At 36.5% G+C, this 22,626-nt stretch overlaps 1 protein-coding gene across 1 annotated transcript; it reads right to left on the bottom strand.

The window, feature by feature from the left end:
• Nucleotides 1–3,206: 3,206 nt before the first annotated feature.
• LOC107703411 (forkhead box protein K1-like) lies at nt 3,207–21,424 on the bottom strand. Its single transcript, XM_016506026.1, has 8 exons — nt 20,513–21,424; nt 17,148–17,345; nt 12,769–12,925; nt 12,440–12,684; nt 8,847–9,013; nt 7,168–7,425; nt 6,853–7,071; nt 3,207–5,242 (listed from the first exon to the last, which is right to left on the bottom strand). Exons 1-8 carry the CDS (start codon nt 20,917–20,919, stop codon nt 5,058–5,060), a joined length of 1,836 nt encoding a protein of 611 aa, XP_016361512.1. The 5' UTR covers nt 20,920–21,424; the 3' UTR covers nt 3,207–5,057.
• Between the last annotated feature and the right edge of the window lie 1,202 nt (nt 21,425–22,626).

The raw sequence follows: 22,626 nt of genomic DNA, 5'->3' as shown, positions 1-22,626 counted from the left end.
AACCGGTAGACTTTGCATACAATATTCATACTATGGTTGACTATCATATTTATAACTAAGTAGAATATTCTATGTGTACAAAATAATATGGGTAGAGCATTCCTATCTTTCGGTAGATTTATGATTTATATATGGTTCCCCCTTTGCCAGTCGGCGACAAAATAGTGTAACAAACGAAATCTTGGGGATCTTTTTTTTTTTTTAATGTATCGAACATCTTCAAGCAACAGTCATATGAAAACTGTATATAGAAAAATAGTACGAGTAGAATGCTAGTTATTCCGACATAGGACATACATCTATGTCTAAACTATAAGACTAAAAGGGGGTTTGGTCCAAATTCACCTTACATACCAAATAATATCCACATACTTACTACATGATAAGCAATAATCAACCAGTAAATCACTTCAAAGTAAACTTTAAAGCAAAAAAATAGTGTATTGTAATGTTTTTTTTTTTAATAGTATCAATGTAAATGTACTTTAATTCCTCAATAATTGTACAGTGTAATAATATACGGAGAAACATTTTCAAAAATCTAGTTTTATATTTATGACCTTCTCTACAACAAAATATGGAAATACACTAAACGTAAAACTTATAACATCTAACAAAATTACTGAAGGACTAGCTACAATAAAAATAATCCTATAGTAGAGAAAAGCATTGCAGTCTTAATGCATAATACTTTCTTAACAGTAAAACATATAGCAGAGTTAAATTGAAATAAATTGTTTTATGTGCCATTAATTTATTATTTAATTTTATACAGACTCCATGGATGCAGTAAAATTCAAAGCTGTATTCGGCCAATAGCAGACTACAAATTCATACCTACTGTTCTTAAATAAACCAGTGTCAGAGATCTTCTTCACATGTTCAAGCAGGCTGCAGTTGAAACTTTATAGTTCAGACTTTTTAATAGTTTGCTGTTAACATTTCAGCATATTCAAGAGTTCTGCTCAGGCCTTAAAGACAGGACAGACTTGCACAGTTTTGGTGCACAGGGTTATAAAGAGTGTTAATGCAATACAACTTGGAAGCAAATTGTGATAAATTGAGAAACCGAATCAAGCTAGGTACCCTGCATACAATAAAGACGGCAAGATTTAAATGTGTGAAAATAAATGACATGAACAGTGTTGGGGAAAGTTACTTTTAAAAGTAATGCATTACAATATTGCGTTACTCCATAAAAAAGTAACTAATTACGTTACTTAGTTACTTTTTATGGAAAGTAATGCGTTACGTTACTTTTGCGTTACTTTTTAAACCTGGACAGGGCTTGCTTGTTTGTTTTTAAAATAAAAAAGTTATATTTTTGGCAAATATAAAAGCCTTTTCACACCAAAAGTGAAATGAATAAGCCTCAGGCTGAAGGAAAAGTAAATTTACATCCGTACAGTAGAATGCAGAAGAAGAAATTTTATCACACTTCAGCAATAAAAAAACACACAAATGTTTGTCTAGAGTGCTTTTTTGTGCTTATTAGTAAGGTTGAACTGGATCATCGAAGGTTAGAAGCAAAGACATTGGTTAATAGAATGGGATTAAATACATAAAGCATATTTGTGTTGTTTAACATTTAATTATTGCAGGTTTGCGTCATATTCTGAGTTGCATTATTTTTATTCATTTTGAGGAATACTAAATCTGTTTTTGTTTTGTGAGTGAGATGAATTAATGCATATTCATATTTATTTTAGAACTACAGTAACATCTTCTGATTTCTCTCAACATGGGGACAGGAGAGCTGTCAATCAATAAATTGGAAAAAAAAAAAAAGACACTTGCGTTACTTATTTGAAAAAGTAACTCAGATATTCTCTTGTAAATTAAAAAGTAATGCGTTACTTTACTAGTTACTTGAAAAAAGTAATCTGATTACGTAACTCGCGTTACTTGTAATGCGTTACCCCCAACACTGTACATGAATGATAAAAGAAACAAAATGATGGTGGAGGGGCAGACATACAAAGCAATGCTTAAACCTTCATCCATGTGGAATCAAAACAGAAGATGCCATTATCACCGATTCATTTAAAAGATTAGCCAGTGAAGTATTTTTATTCGTTCCAGATACACCATTGCATAAAATGCATGGACAGAAGAAAAGCCCTCATACACTGTGTAGTCGAATACACAATAAAAAAATAGACAAACCTGCAGACATTTACAGGTGCACGGCGTGATCTCACAAAGCAGACTGATTTGGGGGGTGTTTTGTGTACAATGCAAACAGATTATATATTTCAGTCAAAAGAGAAAGAAACACCTACAATCAGTTTAAATTAGAAATGTTTAGTGTATAAACACTTGCATATGCTAATATGCACAACACAAGAAGCACAAAAAGAATGATATAAAACAAAATATTTGAATCTGTGATAAAATACTCCACGGTTATATTATATATGCATACAGACACTGAGAGATTGTGGAAAAATGATGAAAAAACATTTAGGAAGTGACAGCTAATTCTGTACGATAAGTGTATTATAACAGTGATAATGTTTGTTTCACCATTCTACTGGTTATTCCACAATGATCTAAAAGAAGAGAGAGAAAAAGACATGTACATATGGATTTCTTTCATTTGTCAGGCAAATCATTTTTTTGTTCTTTTTAAATAAAATTATACTTCAAGTGGGACAGTGGTTCTCTCATTTATTGTGTTTATTGAAGCCCATGTGAATACATGAAACAAAGACCCAAATCAATCAGACTAATTAGGATCAAACTCTATGTTTTTGCATTGATATCTGCATCATTTGAATCCAATAGTTGCTTCAAAGCTTTTAAAGGATCCGCTGAATCAAAAATGAAAATTTGCTGAAAATGCACTCACCCTCAGGCAATCCAAGATTATTTCTTCTTGAATTGTTTCTTCATTGGAACAGATTTAACATTACATCACTTGCTGACTTTCTCTGGATTAAGCAATATAATATATAGAGGACTATATATAATGGATGGCCAGAAGAAACAGTCTAAAGTTTGTTTCTTACAAACACACAGCTTTTCGCTTCACAAGACATTCATTGATGGACTGGAGTTGTGGATCACTTGTGATGTTTTAATCAGCAGTTTGGACTCTCGTTCTGACGGCACCCATTCACTGCAGAGGAACGACTGGTGAGCAAGTGATGTAATGCTAAATTTCTCCAAATCTGTTATAATGAAGAAACAAACTCATCTACATCTTGGATAACCTGAGAGTCAGTACATTTTCATTTTTTTTGGATGAACTATTCCTTTAAATCCACCAAAAGGCTTTTCTGTTTACGGACAGATTCCTCTTGATTTATGCATTAGTCCACTGAGCTATAAGAAGTTTAAAAGAACACAGAACCAGCAAGATTTCATTTCCTGTCTTCTTTTATCAATATTGCTCAGTCGTTTCCAGTCACAACTTGATTCATCATCTCTAGACTTTGTTACACAGGCAGAATGCTGTTGTTCATTTATCACAAGATGTGTCCAACCCGCAAATTAACTTCTTAGTAGGTACGTTTGATGTTATTGTCTTTAAGTAGTACATCACAATGATTTTTTATTTAGTCCTGAAAGAAGTGGAGCACTAAGGCACTAATGTTGAGGATATGTATTTGGTCTGTTAAAGTTCCCATTTCTACTACAAAATCAACACTGTACGGCTGTCACTGTACGACTACACTAGCATACAAAGAAGCTATCGGTAGCTCACGTAAAGCTACTTCACTTCACCATCTGTGGTGTGTATAATTTGCAACATACAAAGCGGTTACTGAATCCTGTTAGTGATTGTCTTGAAAACACAATTCTAACAATATATATTTACTCTCCTCTTAGTAAAACTAGAAAGTCTCATTAAAGGCTGACTTTCTGTATATTACTTAAAAATAAGGTTCTTGAACTCTCAGAAAAAATACTGAACATTCATTTAGTGGCTTCTGTGATTATTAAGTGATCACAGGAAGTCAGTGAAGAAACAGCCCCTGCAACAATCAATATGAACAGTTACATTCCTAGGTCTGGAAAAGCATTTGGTTGACATCAGATACATCAGCAACGTATCGTGTGCTTGCATTCATCCACTGATGCAATCGGGATTATGTTGCTTAAGGTATTTATGGAGCAGAATTTTGGCCAAGTGCTTTTTAAGGGTGATGGACAGATACGACTGAGCTACTTTAAATACGATGAACTTACAGTTATTCCATTTTTTTTAAACACAAAACATAAAAAATGTATCTACAAACACATTCTAACGGTTTAATATATTGTTTAGGTCAAAAGTGGGTGCCATGAGTCATAACAAATAAACAAACGGTACTTACATTCATCGAGTTCTTTTTAATTTTTGCGCTAAACATAGACCAATTAAGAAATTAGCATATTTGTAGACATTTCTCTTTGTAGTAAGCAAGCAAGGTAAGAATCCTCCACAGAAAAATATATTGTATACTAGCCTATAATAATGTAGGTTAAAGGACTCCAGCTAGAAAAGGCCTCTATTATATCTATTCATTTCTGCTTTGAGTTGTAACAATCTTGTTTCATTAAAGACAGCCTTTTTGCTTTTAAACAGAGAGATAAATAAATCCTCACAAAGGTACTTAACAGGTAACTGCAGTGACACACAGCTTCCTGTGACCCTTTTTATATACCGCTTCAATTCAGAGACACTCTTGGTCTCAGACTGTAATAGCTGCATAGGTATTGGTCCCACCCCATCCCGAAAAGAAGAACTCTCTCAGCTGTACCTTGTGAGGAACTAACTGGGCGCACATGTACCTCTCTTCATACTTCTTTCAAACATTCTTGCAAGATTAACAACCCCTACAAATTTAAAACTGTGTGAGCATTGAATTTTAATGCTGCCAGATGTAGCTCAATGAATTTACCCCCATGAAACAACAACCTCTTCTTCCAAAGACATTCCGTCAGTCACCCGTGTCGGGCGTTTACGAAACGTTTTAAAGAAAACCAAACATGTTTCCCTCAATATGTTGAACGATATTGCGAGATGTGCTTTAAAGATCGGTCGTCGGCTCACTCGCTCACTCACTCGTTCATTCGCTGGCCTCTTGATTCATTGCAACAATTACAGGCTGAGGGACTGGAGCGACACTGTCCTCCTCCATTTTGGGCCGTTTGGGTTTGGGCTCGTCGGATTCAATGCTGGTGGGTCTGTTGACCAGCACAGGTGGGGACGTTGAAGCCTGCGCAGCCAAGATCTGAAGAGGATTGGTAAAAGCTGAGGGAAAAGAGATGACAACACAAAGAAATTGGTTACAGGTCAGTGACCAGTAATAGAAACATTTATAGTCTAGTTTAAAACTAGACTGTACTCTTTTTATTCATGTTGGTTTTGCATTCAAAACTTTGAAAAACTTTTATATAATTTCCAAAAAAAAGTTTTACAACCAATAAGTTAAAAGTAATAATCATTCGTCAATTGTTTTGCATTCAAAATTTTGAAAAACTAATTTGCAAAAAAAAAAAAAAAGTTTTACAACCAAGAAGTTAAAAGTAATATTTGGTTTTACATTAGATCAAAATTTTATATTTAAAATGTAATCTTTAATATTGTTTTAACATTAAAAACCTTACAGTCCACAGGAATATGTTAAAAGTCATATGATTTTCATAAATATCAGTACGTTTTTGGGAAGTGGCACCACATGACATTTTACAACCTGAACTAATCTTATCATGTCAAAAAGAAAAAAATATATTCTGAAAATACCAAAATCTGATATTTTAAAAGACTTGTTTCCATTGACACACAGTCATGAGGGTCTGCAGGGATCCTATAATTTTACGTTTTGTCCCTCCCCCTGTATGTTGGTCACATCACATGACTGTTATTTTAGTATCACTGATAAACTGTTATAGTTTTTTTTTTTTTTCATATTTTGAACTTGATTATTTAAAAAATACATTTTTTGTTTTCATTTCAATTTTATTTACATTTATAGTAATTTAGTTGTGTGGTTTAGTTTTAGAAAAAAATAAATAAAAATAAACTGAAAAATTCATCAATTCAAAATGAATCACAAACAAACTCATGATAAAAAGGTTGTATAACAAATAATTGAAAGTATGAATTGCACTGCTATGTATTTTTCAACTAATTAACAGATCCGGACAAAAGCGTGTCACGATCCTTGCATTTATAGAAGTGCTGTCAAAAGATTAATCGTGATTAATCGCATCCAAAATAAACGTTTTTGTTTACGTAATATCTGTGTGTGTACTGTGTATATTTATTATGTATATATAAATACACACACATGCATGCATATATTTCAGAAAAATATGTTATTTTTATATAATATATTTATTTATAATATAAATTGTATGAATATAAATATAGACCAGTAAATATTTTCAAAACATATACTGTATGTGTGTGTATTTATATATACATAATAAATATACACAGAACACACACATATATTATGCAAACAAAAACTTTTATTTTGGATGCGATTAATCGTTTGACAGCACTAATTTAAGCAAGTTAGAAAATTAGGTAACACTTTAGTATAGGGACCAATTCTCATTATTAACTAGTTATTATATAGTTTATTAGCATAGCTATTATGAACATTTTGGCTGTTTATTAGTACTTAGCACATATTCTGCATGAGCATATTCAAATTCCCTAATCCTACCCAATACCTAAACTTAACAACTACCTTACTAACTATTAATAAGCAGCAAATTAGCAGTTTATTGAGGCAAAAGTCGTAGTTAAGGGTTTGATGATAGCAAGAATTGGACCTTTAAATAAAGTGTGACCAAAAATGACCATGCACTGTAAATTTCAAATTGACAGGCTTCAGAACAATGCACACATACCGTAAGCACTGGCTGGTACACTGGTGACAGGAAGAGCATGTTTGCCATTCTGAGCAATGGTCTGCACAGGAAGCTGGTGCATGGCACTCTGCTGGACAACAGTGTAGCTCTGCTGCCCCCTATTGGCCAAGCTTATGTGACTCCCTACAGCCTGAATAACTCTACTGCCAACCACAGGCATCTCCTCCACTGCACCTACACAGACCATAGACGGAAAGACTGTTCACAGAGAGTGCAAATTTTAAAGATTGGGTATCCATGTAGATTTTGCAAAACGTTTTCTGCAATAAAACAAGAGGAAATGGGTTGTTGTACCTCTTTGATCTCCAGGTCCCTCTCTAGAGTTTGATGAGTTGGTGTTAGCCAGGATATAGCCATTGGGAGAGCTGGTCGAGGTGGTCATTACACGGACCATGGTGACAGCTGGCGCCTGCTGCACCACATGGATGGCCTGACCAGAGGCCTGGGAGGAGCTAATGATGGAGGCCGGCATGTAAGCCACAGGCTTGGGTATCGCGGCTGAGGACTGAGGTGGCACGGCCATGATTACAGGCTGAGCGCTCACTGGAGAGCCTGAGAGACAAGAGGAATCATAGAGAGTCTGAGAAAATATATTTAGGGCTTGAGAAGTGAATTTGAATTAGTAGCTTGCCAAGATTGCATAGATAGAAAAAGTATTTAGCTTCACTATAAGTTATAACACACACACACAAAAGAAAAAAAGAAAAAAAAAAAAGAAAAAAAAAGATTTAAAAAAACAAAAAAACAAAACCAAACAAAAAACACGGAACCAAACCATAACAAATGAAACCAAAACAAAACAAAACGGGCATAAAGGCATACAATTACAGTGATAACATGAATACATTATTCAAATTCAACAAACAAGCAAACAACCAAAAATCACCTGCATGTAATAAAAATATTTGACTTTTTAAATTAATAACTCAAAACAGTTAATTATTAATAGAAGATTATACAACTACTATAAGTACATCCAATCTTAAACGGATACTTACAGTACATCCACGTTAAGCGGTATATACTATATATCTAATCTGTTTAATTGTCAACTGCTAAATTATTGCCCAGTGATACATTAATATTGGATATTATTACCTGCATACATATACAGTATACTCATGTAAAGCATTACATAGTGTACAACAAATCTCAGCCCTGTAACTGTTTTATATCATTGCAAAATATAAATATTATTGCACATCTCTTTTTAAAATTCAATTCAAGTTTATTTGTATAGCGCTTTTCACGATACAAATCGTTGCAAAGCAGCTTTACAGAAAATGTTACGTTTCTACATTATATTTGGAGTAGGTTATTAGTGGTGACTATGGCAGAAATGTACAGTAAAAATCACGCAGTTAGTTACAAATTACATGTAATAAACAGACGGTGAACACTATTAACTGCAATGATTGTATGTTGGATATATATTCAAATTGGATATATATTCAACTTTCTCAACATACAGTATCCTAACTGCCTGGTTTTTTTTTGTTTCATTGCAAAATGTAACTATATTATGACCCAGCTCTTTATATAAAGTTGGATATATATAAGTATGTCCAACTTTATGCATATACATTTAGTATACTCGTGTAGGGCGAAATATCCTAATACTACTATACAAATCACAAATGCTTGATTGTTTATAGTCAAACATATAAACACAACGTATAATAACATTAACGTCATGATTTTGTGTAAAGCTTCTTTTAAATTATATGTATTGGGAAAAGTGCCAAACAAATTTGACTTGAAATTTGGTCAAGCTACAAAAATACTATTTTTTTTAAACAGGAAAAGCACCACTATTTTGACAACAGCTGAGCTACTATCACACTACTGGAAAAATGTAGGCAAGTTAGTATTGTTTCTATTTGGAGACTTCACATCCAAACATTGCTAGTCACGCACACTGCCGTGCAGTCAGTCAGTCAGTACTGCAGTGCTATGAAAGGAAACACGCTCACCTGGTGCACTCTGGGAGTATCGGTACTCGGGCACAGAAGCAAGCTTAGAACCAAAGTCATGCTCATGAGACACTGGTGATCCTTCCCGTGACAGACACTCGGGGGTCTGGAGGCCACTTGAGTGTGGAGAGAGGAGGCCGGAGTGGGTGGGAGATGCTGGAGCACTCCTGAAACCAGCACAATGATGTGTCAGTCTTACGCCACACAGAAGCTCTCATACACACTGTGAATGCTACACATACATGTTCAGACGTTACTCGCCAAGCAGGGTCCAAAAATAACTTCTTGCCTCACCTGCCTAAGTTGAACAATTTGAACGGGAACATTTTCCAACATAAAAATTGTTTATTAAATGTGCACTTTCAGAAATGAGTGTGAAGTTTTTAAGGGTGAAGCTTTCAAAACACTGCTCTTTTTGTTTGAGCCAAGCAAATAATGGTTTGGCAATCCTGCTTGGAGACAACCATTTTTGACACAACTTTGTGTGGTGCAGAAATTGGACAATTTTTTTTAAATGTAAACATACAGCCTCTAAATAGGAGGCACCTCACTAGCCAACTCGATTTTGGATGGAGGTGTCTTATATCAGAGGTCCCCAACCACCGGGTCACGACCCACTACCGGGCCGTGGAAGAATTGTTACAGGGTCGCAAGAACGTTCTGGGAAAAATGTGTATAGATATGACACTCTGTTCTTTATTTGTTAATGATTGTTCTAATTATTCTGTATTTTCTTTGTATGCGATTGATATGGAGTAGCAATTTGACAATTTCATGTTAAATAAGTAAATGAAAGATTGCTCTGATCTGTCACATATTAGGAGTTAAACGGATCCCAGTTGATCCGTAATACGTACGGATGAGACCCTACAGTTCGGCACGCACGTGATTCGCAGATTAATTTGCCAATTTACACGTACAAGCAATTTTAAACCACAAGAAGAAGAAACGAAAGAGAGCTCAATTCGTTACTCACGCGCTGTTCTCGCACACAATCAAAGCACGCATAAGAGATGTGTTTCTGACAGCGCGGAAATACCGAGTTGCGTATACATACCTGATACATACACATAAAATTAGCCTGTCAAAAACACTTCACGGCATTGTCATTCTCTATGCTTTAAATATTTTTTTTCTTGCATATATGTCCAGCCGGTCTAATATACCGGTCCACGGGATTATTTTCCCAATTTTTTTTCCCAAAATTATTTTCCAGCCGGTCTGCGGGATTATTTTCCAAATGTAACCGGTCCGTGGTGTAAAAAAGGTTGGAGACCCCTGTCTTATATAATGTATTGACTAATGTTAATCTCTACAATTTTAAATGTTAGTGTGTAAATACATAAACAACAACGGAGTGTCTTTAAAAACCCTATTTTGTGCAGAACTACTTCCTTCCTACTGGATTCAAATCTCAAGTTGACTGTTTAACAGCTGAGCCCAAGCCTCCGTTACTAGAAAATGTCACTTTAGATCTAGTAACCAAAGACTGCCCTTTAGATGAACCCAAAACAAATTATATCTCATGTTTAAACACTATAGAGACATCAGAGCCAGCAGCAAATTCCAGAAGATCTGGTCGAGGTGAGGCTGCTCTCGGCGGGTTCATGAGCGCTGAATGGCCGCTGACATCCTGGAGCTCACATCTCCGAAAACTTAGAAGCAAATTTTCAAACAGACATTATCTTTATTAACAAACTGCATATTTGAAGTACATTCTTGCCTAAAAACTCTTAAAACTACATTCCATGACACAAAACAGTATTATTTATAAAATGATAGTGGATTTGTAAGAAATACCGCAAGCGGAGTGATACAAACGGTAAAACGGTTCCGTTATCACTAGAATATCACACTCCTATCAGCCAATCAGATTCGAGGACCAGAAAGAACTGCTGTATAAATATATATATATATACACACACACGGCTGTCCTGTTTAATATTTTTGTATTATTTTACATTATTATCAGGATTATTGGGAACAGAAATCTTTTCTAACATTAAAAATGTATTTACTACTGTCACTTTTGAGCAATTTAATGCGTCTTTGTTGAACAAAAGTATCAATTGCTTGACACTGGTACAGTTTTCTTGACATTGATAGACTTAGTTGATCCTAAGATAAGTTAATTATTAATCTGTGAATGTCTTGGAGGATCCCATCAGCCAGTCTCTTGGTAAAGTGGTGGCTCTTACTAAAATACTAAAACATTGCAATATTCAATGTTTAAATTATGCATTACAGACAGTTAATTTTGGACCCAAGTTTAATGCAAGATTATACAGACAGAGTGTTAAAAGCAGAGAGCATAAGGATGGGTGTTACTGATGCTGCTTCACCAAATGACTCCTTAAAGGGTTAGTTTACCCAAAAATGAAAATTGGCTTGTGTTTTACTCACCCTCGAAGCATCCTAGGTGTATATGACTTTCTTCTTTCAGACGAATCCAGTCTGAGTTATATTAAAAATTGTCCTGGCTATTCCTTCTCTATTATTGCAGTCAGCGGGTGTTGCAGTTGAACAGTCCACGAGTCGTCAAATAAAGCTCGCGCATTCATAATAAAACGTGCCGCAGACGGCTCCGGGGGGTGAATAAAGGCCTTCTGTAGTGAATCCGTGTGTTTTTGTAAGAAAAATATCCATATTTCAAATGTAATTAACACTTTTCTCTCACTTCCGGTATCCGTCATAAGCAGTTCCGGTGGAAGACGCAGCACGTATGCGCAGCGTGATTAGTAACGAACGCAGAGAGACAACAAAACAAAACGCCGGTCACGAATTAGAAGTACAAACCGAAGATTTGCAAAGAAAAATGTCGGAGGATTTCGATATAAACCAAGAAGAGACTGGTTTTCCTTTGCTGAAGTAAGGAAACTTTGCTTCCTTTGCTCCTATAACCAAGAGGAGACTGGTTTTCCTTTGCTGAAGTAAGGAAACTTTGCTTCCTTTGCTCCTATAAACAAACTCGCGAGACTAGCGTACCTCAGAGGCGCACAACGCTGTGCATACGTGCTGCGTCATCCACCGGATCACCTTCTGCGTATGACGGATACCGGAAGTGAGAGAAAAGTGTTTATTACTTTTGAAATATGGATATTTTTCTTACAAAAAGAAAACATGGATTCTTACATGGATTCACTACAGAAGGCCTTTATTCACCCCCCGGAGCCGACTGCGGCACGTTTTATTATGAATGCGCACGCTTTATTTGACGACTTGTGGACTGTTCAACTGCAACACCCGCTGACTGCAATGATAGAGCTTGGAATAGCCAGGACAATTTTTAATATAACTCCAACTGGATTTGTCTGAAAGAAGAAAGTCATATACACCTAGGATGCCTCGTGGGTGAGTAAAACACAAGCCAATTTTCATTTTTGGGTGAACTAACCCTTTAACAAACAAATGAAACGGATTAAATTAAAAAAGGTGACAGACTCACTTTGTTCTGCCCAGTGAAGAAACAGACAGAAGGGGAATAAAAAGGCAAACAGAATAGGCTAAGCAGGCTTCTATTAAATCAGAAAGTGTGAGTGTTATAAGGTGATGGCGGGTGCGTGCAGAGTTAGTGGGGGTCTGAGACATCTCACCTTGAGGACAGTGGGCCGAAGGGTGTGCGGAAACAGGACACTCCTCTCTGTCGGCGCTTTCTGAAGGCCTGCTCCACCAACTTGGACTCTGATGAGGGGTCCACACGCCAGAACGCCGTCCTGTAGTAGGGATAATGCTTGGTGATGTGAGCGTAGATGCCACTTAGTGTTAGCTGTCTGTCCGGTGCAGACGAGATGGCCTGGACTATCAGCTGAGCGTACGAGTATGGAGGTTTGGACTCATCCTGAAGGAATAGTAGACAGTGAATTTTGGGAACAAACACACTGATATTGACACTGACATGCATTAGGATGCTAAAGGCTCTTACCTTAGGACTATCTCCTCCTGTGGCTTCAGTGCGCTGTTCTGACACAGCTTTGGCAGCGCACTCTGCTGCCAGCTGGAGATCTGAGGTGATGTTGTGCCCGTAGCGGTATCCCGAGGAACCTGCACCCCGAGGGCTCGCTGGGCAGGAATTGGGAACACTGGGTGGAGAAAATATGGACAAAAAGGTGTGAAAACATCATCTATAACAGTCCAAGAAGACTGCATCAGAGAATTAAGGAATATGTCTATTTATTACTATATTCCAATTAGGGCTGCACGATTAATCGCATGCGATATTTAATGCGCATCTTGTCAGAAAGCCGGTTCTGTAATCAGCGGTAAATCTCCATCACCTGCGTGCTTTCACATTGAGCAGCATTAACTACACAGAGCCGTTGTTCACTGATGAGCAGCGCATGGAGATTTACCGCTGATTACAGAACCGGCTTTACTGATAAGATGCGCGTTAAATATCGCACGCGATTAATCGTGCAGCCCTAATTCCAATTAAATGTTAAGGCTTAAAAGCAATCTTTAGTGCTCACCAAGGTTGCATTTATTTGATCAAAAACAGCAAAAACCGCAATATTATTGCACTTTAAATAACCATTTTCTATTTTAACATATTTTAAAGTGTAATTTATTCCTGTGATGCAAAGCTGAAATTTCAGCATCATTACTCCAGTGTGACACGATCCTTCAGAAATCATTCTAATATGCTGATTTGCTGCTCAAGAAACATATCTCATTATTATTAATTTTGAAAACAGTTGTGTTGCTTAATATTTTTGCGAAAACTGTCATACTTTTTTTCTTTCAGGATTCTTTGATGAATAGAAAGTTCAAAATAAATAGCATTTATTTGAATTGGAAGTCTTTTGTAACATTATAAATGCCTTCACGGTCACTTTTGATCAATTTGATCGATTCTTGCTACATAAAGCTATTAATTTATTTCAAAAGATAAACAAAAACTTTTGAACGATAGTGTACAACCAAAATAATAATAAAAAAAAGTACTTATGTAAACGTCAGAACCAGCTGAGAAAGTAAACCTCGTCACTTTCACCACATCAAGCCAAAAATAAATTTTCATGTTGTGGCCACTATTGCAAATCTTTACAATATATATATAATTTTTTTTTTTGAGTAAGAAAAAAAGACAACTAAACATCCACTATCGACCAATAAATAGTCAATATCAACCAGAAAAAACGTAATGGCCCCACCGTCCCAGTATACTGCGAATCTCTATAGATATGATAATCCTTAAATCACTGTTTGCATAAAATAGTAACAACACCAGAACAACCACATTTGTGCAAAAATCCAAGCTTCCTAAGTTTCTGCTTTTTAACCCTCCGACTTGCTTGCCTTCATTTTAAGTGTGTCAGTTTAAACATATTTCCTGTTTGTTTTTACAAACTAAGGGACATGCTGAATTGACTACCTGTGATAACTGACAGCAGATTACACACACACACACACATTGAAATTAACCCACAACATCAAAACCCATATTATAACCCTTGTTATGCACCTGACATGAAAAACAATGTGCCAGTAGGTGGCCCTGTGCCCTATAAACCCAACCATTCAGATAAACAAACAAAATAATTACTGAGCCATTAGCCGCAGGGTTTCCGAAATGTAATGATAATAACTCTATTATTTAGACTGATAGTGACAGAAAGACATCCTGAGCTATTTTAAGGCTGTCGTTTATTGTTAACGGCTCGGTAAGTCTCCCATAACACAAACACACCCCACCATTCCTTCACTCGCTGTGTTATTTTTTTACCGCTGGCTTTCTGACAGCAGGGCACAACAGAGTGCTCAGATAAGGCTGTTGTGCGGCAGGCTCCATTGTGTTGGGCGGGCAGAGACAAACAGGCCTCTCTGAGCGACCGGCCGGGGGAAGGCAATTGTGTGCATGAGGGCACAGCGGGCGGGGTGCTTTGGGTTGAAGTCCAGTCCTGAGGCAGCATTTTCACAACAGCTGGACCGTATTAAAAAAAACAACTTAAGGACAAGCAAAAAATATATCCTGATCTTCTGTACTAAAACTGAAACTTCTAAACTAAAAGTGTGTCAACTAAATGTACAAATTAAGTTATTTTTACATTTAAAATATAAAAATATTTATATCATTTATATTATAATATGGATCACAAATTATAAAAAAAATACAATAAAATAATATGTCACTACCAATAGTTAATTATTGGTATCAAGTCAGGAAATATTTCATGCATTTTGGGTTATATTTATATTTACTGTCCAAGAGCCTTTCAGAACTGACCCAGTTTACTAGGTTTGATGTAATGAACTCATTTGAAACACGTTTTGGGTCAACAAATATGAATTATGCAATGCATTTATATTAAAAGCAATAACAAGCCAGCACTTTTAGTGCTACTCGAGTTCAAAACATACTGTAGTATAAACAGTGAAGGCTGTTGAAGCACAGCCACGTGATTCCAAAGGGTCATGTGCAGTAATGATTCACAGAAGACACCTATTTAACTGATTGATCATTAACCCACTTAACTAACAGAAATCTTTTGTGAATCAAAAAATAATTCAACCCAACATTTAGTTTTATTGGTAACACTTTACAATAAGGTTAAAATTGTTGACATTATCCAATACATTATGTAAATATGAACTAAGAATGAATGAAAAATACTTTCAACATTTATTAATGCTAATTTCTATAGTATAAACTACCATTTAAACGTTTGAGGTTGGCAAGATTTTTTTTAATTATTAACACTTTTATTCAACAAGTTTGTATTTAATTGATCAGAAGTGACAGTAAGGATATTTACATGGTTACAAAATAATTAAATATTTAAAATAAATGCTGTTTTTATTAACTTTATATTCATGTAAGATGCCTGAAAACATTGATAATAATCAGAAATGTTTCTTGAGCAGCAAATCATCATAATTAGAATGATTTCCGAAGAATCATGTGACACTGAAGACTGGAGTAATGATGCTGAAAATTCAGCTTTACTATCACAGACATAAATTACATTTTAAATATATATGAACAAATACAGTTCTTTTAAGTTGTATTAATATTTCACAATGTTACCGTCTGTACTGTATTTTTGACTAAATAAAAGCAGCCTTAATGAGCATAAAGATACGTCTTTACAAAACTTTTTTTTAATCTTATGGACCCCAAACCTTTGGAAGATAGTGAATAATACAAATAAATGTATATAAATTAACAATACTTAATGTATAATGAACAAACACCAATTAACAATGAACAGCAATATTTGTATAACACTAATCTAGACTAATAAAAGCTGTGTAAAAACAAAGTTGTTCAAATGTTAGTTTATGATACTTATGCATAATAAACTAAGCTCATTGTAAAGTGTTATCACCTTATCAAAATTATTCTGACATTCACATTAAAAAAATGAATGCAGCAGGAAAGCAGAGGCTGATATTGCTGGTTGTACTGTACATGGCAGTTGTTCAAGTAGCTCCACGTGTGTGGAATTCAAAGATTTACGCACATCTGCTGCGTGTGCAGCAGGCTGACAATTTGGGAAATGTCCCTAATCTATCACTTCACACAGACTGAATCCTACGAGAGAAAAATACTACAGTAGAAACTGCAGCGCAGCCGTGGATTAGCAGTTCCAATGCTTGTAGAGCTGAATAGAAGGAAATATTCCCCCCAGTAAGGGAAGAGGAATCAGGAAGGACAGAAAGCATGTGTCTGTTTGTGTTGGGTGTAGGAGCAGTCCAAGGAGTGGGATGAGGGGGGTGTTTGGAGGCCTCGGAAAAAGGAAACTATCTGTGGCTCAAAACACCAAACCACAACACTTTCTGACCGACCAATCAGAGCGCTCCAAGCTCAGCACATGCCATATATGGTGTGTGCACACAGCATGCTCGCTTTGAGAGCCACACGTGGTGCAGAAGAGCGGAGAGGCCGCCAGGGGCAGGCTTTTCCCACCACTACTGCATCTGACTGACTACATATACAATGAAGCCGGACAGCTTCAAACACCCATCAAAATCAAGCATCTCCTATTGCATGCCAATTCTGATGCTTCAGCGTAAATGCAGGATTGTACTTTAGAAACATATTCAAATTTGACTTTTGCTTAAATAGACATAATAATAGGAATATGCAAAACCTATTGCTTTGTTGTCCAATTATTGATAATCCTTTCAATGCTGCATATATTTCTGCAGTTTTTATCTATTTATTTTCTGCAAGTTTTTTGTTTATTTTTAATTTGCTTGCATTTCTGCAACAATATGAGAACAAAATCTACTTTCAAAAAGATCTGGAAAAGAACTGGTTCTCTAATGAAACAGTGCGCAATCGTTCGGATGAAGTCGTACCTAATAGTTCCTGTCGGTGAAGGCAGGGGACTCATCATACTTCTGAAGTCATTTTCAGGAATGCTGATTTTCAGCGGAGAGATCTGAGGGTAAAGGGGTCTCACAGGGGATACAGGAGCCTCCTCCTTCTGTGTCTCCTTGTGGTACAGCGCCGTAAACTGAATCTTTATCACCGTACTGGGAAATCGAAATGTGCACCTGTAGAGAAGAATACAGACACATTAAGGCATAAAAGTTGATTTTATGAGATCAGTGCTAATATGTGGAAAGCGCTTTTTGTCCCTTAAACCTTGCAAACCAATTGTAACTTTTGACATACTGTTTAAAAGTTTAGAGTTGGTAAGATTTTTTTTTGGTTTTTGAAAGAAGTCTCTTATGCACACATACATTGATTAACAATACCGTGAAACAATAATATTGTGAAATATTACAATTTTAACAGTTTTCCATTTCTTTCCATTTCAAAATGTAATTCCTGTGATGGCAAAGCTGAATTTTCAGCATCATTACTCCAGTCTTCAGTGTCACATGATCCTTCAGAAATCATTCTGATATGATGATTTGTTGCTCAAGAAACATTTCTTATTTTCAATGTTGAAAACAGTTGTGCTGCTTAGTATTTTTATTTTTATTTTTTCAAGATTCTTTGAATGAACTGAAAGTAAAAAAAAAAAACAGCATTTATTTAAAAAAGAAATCTTTTGTAGCATTATAAATGTCTTGTCACATCTGTCACTGCATCCTTACTGAATGAAAGTATTAATTTCTTAGGGAAAAAAAAAACTTCCTGACCCCAAACTTTTGAACGGTAGTGTATACTTGATTTCTGACCATAGAACATTGACAATGTTTTGATATTGGTAGAAAACTGCCAAGATTTTTCCTTGCATTTCCCTCACAGACTTCATTTAACATTAACAACAGCCACACCGCTCAGAGATGATACTGAATACATGTCCTTGAGCCTGTAGAAAGGTTTGTATGGCATTTTAGATTGATAATCAAACCTTTACTTTGCCATTAAAGATGATACATGGACTTGCACAGTGAACAAGACAGGTAATCTGTGTGAAATCTCTAATTACGTAACTGTTAGGCTATGCTTCTGTTTGGGACCAACAAAATGTGAACTTTCGAGTAATAATGAACCCTCCCTTTCACCCCTTTTCTCAGTTTTTGAACTGTCGGACTCGGCAGTGCAGCCAGAGAGAATGATGAATAGGTGCACCGCCTCCACAGGACGTATTTACACCAGGAAGCCACATTTAATGCTACAGCATACACACTGCAGTTGTTTTGAACGGCTGACTTTACATGCGCCCATTATGGGTTCAGTCTGTCCGTGTTTTCACAGCAGTCTGCAGGAATAGTCGCTCTGACCTCCATGACAACAAGCTCCACAGATCTATTCTGCATTGATAAGACAGATGGCACACAACAAGTCACAGTAAAAGCAATGCTGATAAGAACGAGGAAGCCAAATAGCGATTTTAATAAAATCTAAGAGTCACAAAGAGCTGAACTCCAGTCACAACAATACTGTTCTGCACAACTACGCAGAGACCTTCAGTCTGATCTAGTTAACTAATTTATCCACTTCTCAATCATTTGTGTTTACATTTGAGGCTAAAACTGTCAATGGCATTAGAACTGCTTTCATACTGATTATTAACTCTACAGATTACTAATACTGAAACTGATTTTACTTGTGTACTTTATCAAAAACATCTAATTTAGTAGGATCATCAAACACTCACGGATTGGTTTTCTAAAGGTGATTGTTACTAAGATAAACATAACTATTTATACTGCTAAACTTATAACTTAGTGTAAGCAAAACAGCAACTAAAGCATGGGAAGAGTAATGTTAAAAAAGAACACTGTCTTTAAATACAAATTTATATTTTAAATGCAAGATTGAATTTTTTTACTGTTTGTTTCAATAAAATCAAATTTGAAATCAAGTTCCAAATATGTTTTAAATACAAATTCAAATCATTTGAAAAGAAAATAAGATACTTTGAAAACTCAAATAATTTGAAAATAAATTGTTAAAAAACAGTTTCAAACTCCAAAAACTTGAAATCACAGAAATGAATTGAAATGAACAAAATGACACTTTATACTGACAACTGTAATGATTGTTTACAGTTCAAAACAATCTAAACAAAAATAAGACTGCATGAGGACTGTGTACAAAACGCCACATTACTACTCAAACATAGTTGTTCGAAGAGCTTCATTATAGTATTACTAGGTTTTCCACTCTGTTCTTTGTCTGCAGAAGATCATAAAGCGGTTACTACTGATACGTGTCATAAATGCGGCCTGTATATCTCACATCTGCCCACAAAATCATGCGGTGAATCCAGTCTCTGTCGTGCACACAGTTCCTGTGGTCGTAATGTGAAACGTTTAACTTTTCATGGTTGTATTTTAACCCGTCTTGAGCGCCAGCCTCAACAACAACAAAAAACACTCAGGGGTCAGTAATTTTATAATATATAGAAAATCCAGATCCATTGACAGATCCAGATCCGGGCCTAAAGGGATACTTGAGCCAAAAATGAAAAATGTGTTATTGTTTACACACCCTCCTGTTATTCCAAACTTGCATTTCTTCAATGGAACACAACAGGATTTAGACAGAACTGACAGCCTTGGTCAACATTTCCTGAAAAAAAAAAGTTGTAGAAATACACCGAAGAAATAAAATCATATAAGTTTGGAACATGAGGGTGAGGAAATGATGCCAGAATTGTAATTTTGGGTGAACTATGCCTTTAACCGACCCAATTACACTCTTAAAAATAAAGGTTCCAAAAGGGTGTTTGGGCAGTGATGCCATAGAAGAACCTTTTTTGGTTCCCCAAAGAACCTTTCAGTGAACAGTTCCTAAAAGGACCATTTTGAAGAACATTTTACAAATCTAAAGAGCCTTTTTCGACTTTAAATAACCTTTTCTGCATTTGAAAGGTTCCATGGCTGTTGAAGGTTCTTCACAGGACCATTGATGCCCATTAAGAACCTTTATTTTTAAGAGCATATTACACTCACAATAGCAGATTAATGCACATACTGTCAGATTATCCTGAGCCAAAACAGGTTTGTAGCCGTTGCATTTTCCCCCTCTAAATAAATGCATAAAACAACAAGTACGTTATATCACAAACTGAAAGTACCCTGAAGTCGGTTTCTGACAGTTCTCGTATGTATGTAGTTTAGTCGGATTATGCAGGCGCTGCATTAAACAGGTTAATTTAATCTCTTGTATGTGTAGGGCATTCGCTCTCCAAGTGAATAGGTGCTTGCTATCAGGCCACAGAAGCTAATGTAAGGAAACAGATCTCATTTGAGTAACTTACTCCCTCGGCAGGAGAAGTGGAGGTGCGCCTCTCCTCTGGAAAACGCCATCGACAAACACACCGTTCTTGCCGAGACAGCGCAGGTAGAAATGCGGCTCCTCGAAGCTGATCTGCAGATGCCTCCTGGAAATGAAGCTCGAGTGGCCCATGTTGACATCCACGGAGCCGTGCGACGAATTCCGCCCCACGGTGACCGTCCTCTGGCGCATGGCGAACTCGAAGTCCCTGCCTTCCAGGCGAGCGAGGGCCTGCCACGGAGAGGAGAGGGACATGGATGATGTGATTCCGGGCGAAGTCGAGGAGGAAAGCGTGTACACCGGCGGGACAGAAACAGCCACCGGGCTACAAGGCGCAGATTTGAGCGCCAGTAGGGCTCTCGCTCCGGTATCATCCCCTAAATCAGCCATTTTGTTGAAAAACACAGCGGGGTTTGCAAGCGCAACGGCTATGTGTTGGCAGGGCTCACTGTGTTGCTGTTGGTGGTGGTAGTCAAAACATGGAGATGGCGCGTGGAAAACCCGACATGGATTGACGGACTGGAGCGAGGCGCGATTTAAACCCTCGCTTACCTTTCATTGGTTTTGAAACCGTTAGCGGGGGATAGTGCGATGTCGTTTAAATTTTTTAGTAAAGTTTATCCTAGATGTTTATTTTCCCCCGACCATTTTCGCAGGTCTTACTCTAAGCTCTCTGGCATATTAAAGGTTAATATTGTTGCAGTTCCTGGAACCGGACGACACGTGCGTTACATGTGGCAATAAAAAAGAGGTATATTTGATGTCGGATGCACGCGTGCTTGCTCGGATTGAAACTAAATGCAGGTGAACTTTGATGGGTTGTGTTTCTCGTTCGGTGTGAAAAACATCTTGGAAGGTGGAAATAAAATGACGTTGTTGGAGGGGTGACGTCACGGCGCATCGACCATTCTGCGCTCGTTCTGTTTATAAACAGAGAAAGAACAAGGCAGAGGTAAGCCCCGGATGCCGGAGTGCCCGGATGCTGGAGTTTCACAAATTAGGTTGAAACTATGCGCAGTTTTACTTGTCAACACAAGGTGTCTGTCTTCACTACGAATTCAGCTGTCTGTTTCTTGCCTTTGAAAATGCTGAAGAATTTAAGAATTTAAATCACTAGTTATTAATTTTAATCTATAATATAGTAACCCATTACTTTAAATTGCAATGGTTTTTTTCTACAGTCAAGGGGGGAACATACATTGTGTAAATGCAGCTCTAGCAAGGCCAGCATCTCACATTTCTTTACCTGAATTCTCACACTTTTCTACATTTTATTCTTTTCCGACCATTTAATGCACATTTAAACTTTATTCTCTTGATAATTTTACACTTTTATGAAATGTATAAAATCTCTTACTTACTGCATAAGGGTAAATGTACAGCTGGGGAATGTATAATTATCACTATCAATATAACGTGACCTGCACGAATCAAGTATCCCAGAGAGCCGTGTAATAAACTTTGTAATGTTTTCAGAATCACTGTCAGTAAGGACTTCGGATACTTGGCCTGCCCTTCTGGATTATTTTACCAAAACCTTTAACAATAGTCTTTGCTGTCTTTGTCACTTTAATGGGTTTCTTTTATGTTTTGATTAAAATCAGTTGATGGTTCGTCTTGCCATCTCAGAAAAGGATGTAATGAAAAATAATGTAGACTTTCTAGGTCAAAATAAAAAATTCAGCCTGTTGGGAGTTGAGTCAGCAGGAAGTGGAAAGAAAAAATGCTGTCCGATTTCCCAAAAATGAAACATGTCTTGCAACAAAGGTCTTGACCCTAAAGATTTCAAATGCACTAGGTTTGGTTTACCCCAAGTTACACATGCAAATTCTCAAATGTCACAGAAAGACAAGATCATTTTTTAAAGATAAAATGAGGAAAAGGCCTTAATGTAGGATGGAATTACAGCTGGTTACATCACATTCAGTGCTGAGGTCAACTGAAAATATTCAATGACACAACAGTAGCTAAAACACCATGCCTAACTATACGTATACTTACTCATCTAACTACTCATTTAATGATATAGTAATTCATTCTTTTGATAAAGTGGGTATACAAACAATAACCCTTGAGGAGAATCTCAGGTCTAATCAA

Source organism: Sinocyclocheilus anshuiensis, unplaced genomic scaffold, assembly GCF_001515605.1.
Source record: "Sinocyclocheilus anshuiensis isolate Anshui unplaced genomic scaffold, SAMN03320099.WGS_v1.1 scaffold58, whole genome shotgun sequence".
In the NCBI taxonomy this organism is placed as follows: domain Eukaryota; kingdom Metazoa; phylum Chordata; class Actinopteri; order Cypriniformes; family Cyprinidae; genus Sinocyclocheilus; species Sinocyclocheilus anshuiensis.
Note: the sequence above shows the minus strand (reverse complement) of the source record. Positions and strands in the feature narration are given on the sequence as shown.

Coding starts and splice junctions, on each gene's coding strand:
- LOC107703411 (XM_016506026.1), bottom strand. CDS start 20,919: ATGGCTGATTTAGGGGATGATACCGGAGCGAGAGCCCTACTGGCGCTC. Junction 12,685..12,768: donor CAGGAGGAGATAGTCCTAAG/GTAAGAGCCTTT, acceptor CTATTCCTTCAG/GATGAGTCCAAACCTCCATA. Junction 9,014..12,439: donor TTCGGCCCACTGTCCTCAAG/GTGAGATGTCTC, acceptor TGCTGGTTTCAG/GAGTGCTCCAGCATCTCCCA.